The sequence below is a fragment of the Triticum aestivum genome, chromosome 6D, assembly GCF_018294505.1.
Source record: "Triticum aestivum cultivar Chinese Spring chromosome 6D, IWGSC CS RefSeq v2.1, whole genome shotgun sequence".
NCBI classification, from domain to species: domain Eukaryota; kingdom Viridiplantae; phylum Streptophyta; class Magnoliopsida; order Poales; family Poaceae; genus Triticum; species Triticum aestivum.
Window position 1 is genome coordinate 424,968,497 of NC_057811.1, and position 9,579 is coordinate 424,978,075.

Here is a 9,579-nt window from a genome sequence, read left to right on the forward strand (position 1 = left end):
ACCCCCACGCAATACATGAGCGCAAGCCATGGATATAGCACCATGGGTGGGATAGAATATGATGTTGGAGGTTGCGTGGAGAAGACAAAAATGGAGAAGGTCTCACATCGACGCGGCTAATCAATGGACTATGGAGATGCCCATCAATTGATGTCAATGCGAGGAGTAGGGGTTGCCATAGAACGGATGCACTAAGAGCTATAAGTGTATGAAAGCTCAAACTGAAAACTAATTGGGTGTGCATTCAACTTGCTTCTCATGAAGACCTTAGGCATTTGAGGAAGCCTGTCATCGGAATATACAAGCCAAGTTCTATCATGAAAAATTCCCACTAGTATATGAAAGTGGCAACATAGGAGACTCTCTACATGAAAACATGGTGCTACTCTCAAGCACAAGTGTGGTAAAAGGATAGTAACATTGCCCCTTCTCTATTTTTCTCTCATTTTTTATTTTTTTTGTTGGGCTCTTTTTGGCCTCTTTTTTATTTTTTTATTTTCGTCTGGAGTCTCATCCCGACTTGTGGGGGAAACATAGTCTTCATCATCCTTTCCTCACTGGGGCAATGCTCTAATAATGATGATCATCACACTTTTATTTACTTACAACTCGATGTCTAGAATAATATATGATTCTATGTGAATGCCTCTGGCGGTGTACCAGGATGTGCAATGATCTAGCGTAGCAAAGATATCAAAAAACGGACAAGCCATGGAAATATCGTGCTAGCTATCTTACGATCATGCAAAGCAATATGACAATGAATGCTCGATGATGGAAGTTGCATGGCAATATATCTTGGAATGGCTATGGAAATGCCATAATAGGTAGGTATGGTGGCTGTTTTGAGGAAGATATAGGGAGGCTTATGTGTGATAGAGCGTATCGTATCACGGGGTTTGGATACACCGGCGAAGTTTGCACCGACTCTCGAGGTGAGAAAGGGCAATGCACGGTACCGAAGAGGTTGGCAAATTGCGGAAATGTAAGAGCGCGTATAATCCATGGACTCACATTATTCACAAAGAACTCACATACTTATTGTGAAAGTTTATTAGCCCTCAAAGCAAAGTACTACTACGCATGCACCTAGGGGGATAGATTGGTAGGAAAAGACCATAGCTCGTCCCCGATCGCCACTCATAAGGAAAACAATCAATAATAAATCATGCTCGAATTTCGTCCCGGTGGAGATGGAAATGGTGGCGGCTAGGGTTTATGGAGAAGGATGAAGATGACTCTGTTCTGGCTTCGCTTGTAGATGTTCTGTTGACATTTCGTCCCGGTCCCCTTTATAAAAGTTGTTCAAGTGGACAAGAGGCCTTGGTTTACATGCCATACCACCGCTCATGCGAGCAGTCGCGGTCTCATGGAACGCCGTCTTTCATGTTGTTTCTTCTGGTGTGCCTCCTCCTTCACTCATTTTCGTGTTCACACTTGATTTCTTCCATTTTTATTGTGTTTCCCGTGGAAACATTAAAGAGAGGATCTGTGGAATCCTTTGCATTCATTAGTCATTAGTAGCAAGATTAGAGCGAATATCTCAGTTTTAATGAAATATCTCAGTTTAAACAAAGGGTAAACGAGTGTAAAAATATCACTCGCCAACTCCCACAATCTTAAACTTGATCGTCCTCGAGCAACATTGAGATAAATCCAAATCATAAGGAACTCAGTTGTATAAACTAAAATAACAAGAAGGTTTTGGTTCACCTATGATCGGTATGCCTATAGTAGACGCATACGCCCTTTCCACCCCCTCTAGACAGGCCGACCAATTCCACTTCTCCACCTGGGGGCTGGTTTCCCGAAGCCTATTCACCAGGCCGAAGAAGCTTGTCAGCATCAGCTGGCCCGACCAAAGGTTAATGCAGATATCTTGCATTGCCGATGGGGCTTCACGGAACAGCTCTGCTGTCTGCTTCATCTGATTGTTCAGCTGCGGCGGGTGATCGAGCACCTGGAATTGGGCCCAGATGGTCTTCTCCTCGGACCCATCTAGTTGGGTAGCGAAGTGTGCACCAGCATTCGCTCCAGGTCCCTAAAGACCTCTGAAGAATGTCAAACTTGCGTAAGATAAGCAAATCGGCTGTCACCAAAAATACAGTGAAGTAGATAGGGCTTACCGGCGGCGATTTGCTTCACTTGTTGAAGCATCTCGCGATCAGCCCGGGCCTGGGTCTTGGCCTCCTGGCACGCCGAGCTGGCTACGGCCAGCCCGGACGTAAGCGTGTCCTTCTTCTTCCGAAGAGCATCACGTTGTGCGCAAAAGCCCTTCGGGTCTTCTTAGACCTCGGTGACTCGGGCCACGTGCTTCTCGCTGACCTCTTTTTCCTTCACCAGCTCTGCGCTGGCCTTCGCCGCCGTGGCCGTCTGCTAGTCGGCCTCTTGTCGAGCTTTCTTTAGCTCGGACTGGAGCTTTTCCAGCTCCACGGAGGTAGTTGCGAACACGCCAGTATTAGCATCATAATTTAAGGCAAGCATTGCAAATTTGCAATAGCTACAAGACTTTTCATATTTACCTTTAGCAACCGCCATCATCTTCTTGAGTAGATCCGCATCCTTTTCGTACCGGTTGAGCATATGGTTCAGCTCTTCCAACTCTTTCGTGTTGGATGCCGAAACCGAGGCCGAAACCTGTAACAACATTAATTAGCTTCCTCGGGCTATATTGATCCCCTGGTCAGCTTGGCCTTTTCCGACTTGGGTCTTGGGGACTAAAATGTGTTTGCATCTACTAAACATCCAATTTTTGTAAGACCCCTGAGCAAGATCTTAATACCTCACTCATCGCTCGGGGGCTATTGTACCTACGCAGCTACTGTACGTGTTCGCGGTGTTAAAAGTCTTCGGACAAATCTACTTTTTCGCATATCAACTCTAAGGACCAGCATATGCATCTAGCTAAGACTATTTTTCTTATACGATGATGTAAAATCTAAGGAAAAGGCTTGTACCTCAAAGCCACGGAAGAGGCCCTTGAAGGTCTCCTTAATACCACCGTCTGCAGGCTGGTAACTCTATAGCGTCGTGCCCAGGAGGACGCGGTGCTCGGCGATGATGGAAGAGTCTGTCATGGACGCCTTCATCTCATACCCTGTGGCAGGAGGGGATAGATGGGCCACCTTGGCCCTCCCTGTCATGGGAGGGATGGCCGTCGTAGAGGGCTGCCGAGATGGCTCCAGGCCAGTAGGCGCTGAATTGCTTGGCTGTCCCAGTTTCTCCCCCTCCATAGAGGGGGGGTTCTTCTCCATGGGGTCCTTGGAGGTTGAGGCCTCCGCCTCGGCCACAAGGGCATCAACCCCGCCCCCCGTAGTGGCCTCGGGCGGGGCCTGTTGGGAGGTTGCCTTCCCCAGCCCTTCTTGGGCAATGGGGGGGCATGGCACTCCTCCAAGGTGCTTAGAGGAGGGAGCCTGCTTGACAACTTCCTGTCGCATATTGGAGCACTGCGGGCTGCACAGAAAAGATGAATGATTAGTCAAAGAGTGCAGATAATTGCGCTTGGGTACTTACTGCTCGCAAGGGAAGAAGGCGTACCTCCTCGGGGCCGTTGCGTTTCGACAAGGTCGTCTTCCATTTCGGAGGAGTCGACCTTAGAGGTGGCAGGAGCCTCCTAGGGTACGGCGTCAGCAACCTTCATGAGGTGTCGACGTCTTTGGGTGTGAGCCCCCGTGATGTCCTCGGACACCGCCCTCCTCTTCTTCGGGGAGGAGGTGCCTTCCTCTCCTTCCTCATCCTTCCTCTCCTCTTCGTCCGGCCGGATGTTCTCAAACCTGGCATCTGCCAGGTCTCGAATCCGGAGACCCTCCCTCTTTTTCTCCAACCCTTTGTCCTTGACTGGGGCTTTCGGGAGCACCACGGTCAGGAGGGCTTGCAGCTCAGGGTTCATTGGGCCCTCGGCCAGCGGCGCCGGGCATGCAATGAGTGCCGCCTTGGACGCCCATTCCTGGAAATAAGGGGCAAGTTTCAGACGAACGCTAAATACAAAGCTGATGATAAAACAAATAAGAGTGATATTTACCTCACGAGGCCCACGTCCGGCTTTGTAGCCAATGTCTGGTCCATCATCGGGGAACTCATTTTGAGATAGCTTGAAAAGAGCCATCCACATCCCGTCCATGTTGGTGCGGAAGAAGTTCCGCAGAGTGGCCGTATCCTCAGGTGTATAGAGCCACATAGGATTGGCCCGGAGCTGAAGGGGCAGGATGTACCGGTGAAGCATCACCTCCACCACATCCACGAGCTTGTACTTGTATTGGAGAGCTCAGAGTCGCTCTTGGAGTGCCTCGACCTCATCCGGGTTTCCCCATTCGAGGCCCTGCTTCTACCAGGACACTAACTTCCTCAGCGGAGTGCGAGTGAAGACTGGAGCCGCGGCTTGACCTGGGGCGAGTAGCTCGGTGATGTAGAACCACTCACGTAATCTTGACGGTCTCTATGAAGGTCCCCTCCAGCTAGATTTGCTTTTGAAGTTTGTTGATCATGGCATCGCCGCACTCCGTGATTCGGCAGCTCCGCTCTTCAGCTTGACGCAGAAGGTCTTCAGCCATTGGCCGAAGTGCGGCTCCATGCGAAGGAAGGCCTCACACACTATTATAAAAGTGGTGAGGTGGAGAATTGAATTCGGGGCTAGATTGTGGAAATCTAGCCCATAGAAGAACATAATCCTCCTCACAAAGGGACGCAGGGGGAACCCCAGACATCGGACGAGGTGGGGGGAAAAGATGACCCGCTCCCATGGTTTGGGAGTGGGAATGCGCTGGCCAGGCTCTGGGCCTGCCAGGCAGCATTAGCGGGGATGTACCCCACCGTGCGAAGCTCGGTGATGCTGGCATCAGTGATCTTGGAGGCCACCCACCCCTCCTTCATATCCGCATCGGCCATTAATGCAGGCGCGGAAGCTTGGATGGAGCTCTGGGCTTGAGACTGGAAATGCGAAGGATTGAGGGTTTGGGCGCTGGAGCGAGAGGAGAGCATGCAATTCGATTTACCTCCTCTTTTCTCTTTATAGGCTAGTAAAAGGCGAAGCGTCCCTCTTCAGCGCCGTAAAAATCTCCAGGTTTCGGCTTACCATGCCGTTATGGCAGCATGGGGAGAAAAAATTGATTGATGATATCCCCCAAAATGCGGAGCACGATCCCTGTTTTGATACGACATGCTAGTAAGAAGTTTGCCTCGAACCGCGATTCGAGCAAGTAATAGCTGGCGTATGCCGTGTCTGGGTGGGTGGCGCTTCAGTAAAAGGCTGCCATTAACTGACCCCCGAGCTCACCTACACTACTGGTCTTCGGGACTAAGCAAGCCCTATATTTTGTATAAACGGCAGCGCGCCTGAGCGGCACGTGGTTGAGCTTACTCGAGCCTCAGCCATGAGGAGATGACGATCCGTTAAGAAGGCACACGGGGTGTCGTACCTGTCTGAAGATATGGAACTTGCCTTCCAATTCGAGGACCGCTTAGCCGAAGACCACCAAGCCGAAGACATTACCCAACAAATGGACTACCTCGGCTTTAAAGACAAGTTCGGGGGCTGCTGACGGTGTCTTGGACTAGGGGATCCTAGCCCAGTCGGCCTAATGTACGAACCGGACTACCAACCCCTTGGGGAAGCAAGACTCTAGAGACCCTTGACGTGTGGAAACCGAAGACTTGGCGTGTACTTCAAGCATATTTAGATTCGACATTTAAATCCTTAGATGGCAACCGACCATGTGTAACCCTAGATACCCCTAGTGCCTATATAAGCCAGGAGGTTTAGTCCGTAGAGGCCATTCCATCCATCATACCATTAGGGTTTAGACCATAACTTACGATCTCGAGGTAGATCAACTCTGTACTTCAATACCTTCATAGTATAAACAAGAGCAGGATGTAGGGTTTTACCTCCATCGAGAGGGCTCGAACCTGGGTATATCCCCTGTGTGTTCTTCTCCTATTACCTATTGATCCGATCTAACAGCTTGGGCCCCCTACCCGAGATCTGCCGGTTTTGACATCGAGACCAAGCATGCGGAAGAATTCCTTCTAGGTCCAGCGAGACCTTGTGACCGAGCATGGAGTGCACTGCTTGCGCTTGGTGATTCCACTACTGGAAGTGCGGACAAATCCCCCGATGCTCCAGCGACGGCCTTGCACGGACTCTGTTGCGGTCCTCCGAGCTCGCAAAGACCACAAGGAAGTCCTCCGGTCTGTAGCAGTGGACGGAAACCCACTGCGGCTCGATGTTCAGGTTCTCCTTCAGAGCCTCCAGCACAAACTCAGGCTGCAGACCATGTCGCGCGCTGCCCACGTATGCCACCATGGCGAATCTCAACCTCTGCTCTAGGTCCTCTATCGACCGAGAGCGACGCACAATGCACACATTAGCTGGGTCAGCCTCCTCCTTAGCAGTGTCTTGCCGCGGGAAGCCCGACGGCGAGAGGTGCCACCACACCAGCACAGCCCCCGACGCTGGTCGTGGCGGCGACGGAGGGGTAGGTAACCTCCTGCCCCCCTAACGTGGTGGCGCCGCAGCTCCCTGCAGGCCACTTTAGCCAGAGCCTGCCACCGCAAGTCATCCTCCGACAAGGGGTTTCGTGGGCGCTTGTACCCTTTGGAGTTGTGCCCCTCTAGACCACAGAGGCACACAATGTCGTTTGTGCAGTCACGCTTGAAGTGGCCATCCTTGAGGCATTGGGAGCACTTGTCATCCATCTCCGGCGAAACCTCCCGACGCGCAAGCTCTTGAGCCCCCGGCTGCGAGTCAAGATTTCCCGTCACATGGCGCCACCTCCAGAGCTCTTTCCTGGAAGGCCTCGGCTGAATGAAGGGCGCCTTTGGCCGCGACTCGTCGTCCGCCTCCGCTAACGCCGGCCCGCGAGAGCCCGACGCCCCCGAGCTCCCCAAAAGCCCGAGGCTCGAGACCACCGTCTGCTCTGAACTCCTCCGGAATGACGACGAGAATGACTGCAGGCTAGAGCCCATGCTTCACCGCTAGCACCGTGTGAAGGAGAAGAGAGAGTGGTCGTCGGGGCCGGAGTGACCGACGACGGGAGTGAGGGTGGATGCCAGTGCCGAAGTGGCGCATGGCGGGCTCGAGGGACGGAGCGGAGCCGGAGCTACAGAGCGAGCCTCCTATGGCTATGGAAGGCAGTGCTATGTGGTCCAACACGTGCGGCTAGCCTGGGGCGTGGAGTGCGGCACAAGACCACGTCTCGTGCCCCCAAAAGGTTGCTGTGTTTGTCACGCGCGCTTATCTCAACATGTAAGCATGACATATTATCATACAATCATAATTGAGATAAGGTTCACCTCAACTTGCAATCATGCATGAAAAAAAGATCCACCACCACATGCAACCATGCATGCTTGGGAAAATATTTTACATTCTATTATTCTACTTACATTCAATAAGTATTTTACAACTATATATAATAAAATACAATATTTTTAATTTTGATTCACGCGATATTAATCTAAATATTTATATTTCACACTTAAGTATCGTTGAAATATATTGTAACCGATTCTCACATCAACACGACTGGTATCATTAGTTTTAATCGAAGACGATGCAGACGAGCCGAACCTTGATGTACTTTCTGGTCGTGTCGCCTCAACTGTCGACTGTCTTGTACACCAAAACAGGCACCTCTGCACCTGTATGTACGTACCGAATCAAGCGGTCTTTGGCGCCGCGACGGAGACGCAGCTGTCGACGACGAACACGCTGACGAGCCGGATCAGCTCGCCGGTGGTCTCGGACCACGGGTCCTGCGTGAAGAACCCGTGTGGGTCGTTGGGGAAATCCACGACCTTCACCGGCTTCCCCATCCCGGCCAGCCGCTCCGCGTAGTCGACGGTGCGGTCGTGCAGCAAGTCGGTGCCGCTGGAAACGACGAGGACCGGCGGGAACTCCACCGAGCCCAGCCCAGGGCTGTCCGCCCCGAACGGGTTCGCGATCGGGTGGTCCCTGCTGGCGCCCTCCGGCAGCGAGAGCCGCCAGAATCGGTCCAGCACGGCCAGGTTGAGGAACGGCTCTTCCGCCAACAGGAACTCCAGCGCCTCCGACCGCGTCCGGTCCACGCCGCCGAAGAACGGCATTAGCAGGATGTAGCCTTTGATCGTGACAGAGTCGACGTCATCGCCGTGTTTGGGCGTGGCCGACCCGGCGCGCACGGCGAGGTGGTGCGCTAAGGTCCCGCCCGCCGAGTCGCCGGTGATGAACACGCGGCCAAAGTCGGCCGCCTCCGTGAGCCACCCGTCCTCGGCCTCGGTGCTCACGGATTGCTCGCGGAGCCATTCTAAGAAGCCGGTCGCATCGTCGAGGGCCGCGGGGAGGCGGTGCTCCGGAGCGAGGCGGTACCCGGCGGAGAGCACGACGGCGCCGGCCTCCGCGGCGAGGCGGAGGCAGAAGCTGTGGAAGTTTCCCCACGTGCACGAGCCGAGACAGAAGCCCCCGCCATGGAAGTGGACGAGCACCGGCAGCTTCCGGCCGGCCTGCTCACCGCCGCCCGACGGCTTGTACATGCGGACGCGGAGGTTCTTGCCCTTATCGTAGACGGCCTCCTTCCACTGCACGGAAGGGTGGTCGCAGGGGAAGGTGATGGGGCAAAACTCCGGCGGGTCCGGTGACCGGACAACCGTGCCGTCGCTGAGTACACGGAGGATGCCGTAGAGGTCCTCCACGACGTTTGTGTCGCCGGAGGCAGCCACGGCGACCGGCATGGTTGGCGTGCTCTGATGTCCGAGGCTCCGTGCACACTAGCGCGTTGTGCAAAATATTTGCGATTAGAAATGACAGAAAATGCAGAGAGCTATGTAGTCGAAAGAGTTAGTAAGAGGTAAAGGAAGGCTTATCATGTTGGTGAGATTAGCAACCTTAAGCCCTCTTATATAGCCATGTCATCTCGACCTCGAACAGTAATTACTCCAAGTTTGAGCGTCCTTTCTACGAATCTTCTCCGTTTTAAGTGCTCCAAGGGCAAATATATTCGTACCTCAAAGAAAAAGTTACTTGCTTTACCACTTAATAAACTCTATTCATTCTTTACTGCTAAGAAAGAAGGAAAAATGTCGGATTTGCTAATCTAACTCCCACAATAATTGATTTTACGCAGGGTCGTGTGGAACTTTTTTGTTTGATTAATTTACGGTTAACTTTCAGTTTTGACTTTTCATGCCACGCATGACTACACTTGCAGATTCACCCATTCAGGCACAAGTGCAGTTGCACATCCGTCAGCTTCTGCACTTTCTTTTTTACTTTTGTCGTTTTGCATGCACGCTCAACTGCGCTTACGCACGCCCACATAACATCTTGCAAACTTTTTTTTTTCACGAATGCAAAGTGTGTGTATCATTTCATTGAGAAGAAATACAATACATGACACGAACGCGAAGGCATGAGCAAGACACCAGAAGCAGTGACAGAGGATGCTCAGCCGAAACAGAGGGAAAAAAAAAACACTGCTAAACCCACGAAGCCTAGAACTAGGGAGGCAAGCTGGACTAGTGCGACATCCAACATCTCAAAAACCAAACATCGAGGACACCTCGAGCAAAAGAACCGGGCATGGGGTTTTCCTGGGTGCTCAAAAA

General features: G+C 52.3%; 1 protein-coding gene across 1 annotated transcript; it reads right to left on the reverse strand.

Moving 5' to 3' along the window:
- Positions 1–7,309: 7,309 nt before the first annotated feature.
- LOC123141832 (probable carboxylesterase 15) lies at positions 7,310–8,838 on the reverse strand. The gene has a single exon (XM_044560899.1). The coding sequence runs from the start codon at positions 8,704–8,706 to the stop codon at positions 7,657–7,659; it is 1,050 nt and encodes a 349-aa protein (XP_044416834.1). The 5' UTR covers positions 8,707–8,838; the 3' UTR covers positions 7,310–7,656.
- Positions 8,839–9,579: the final 741 nt, after the last annotated feature.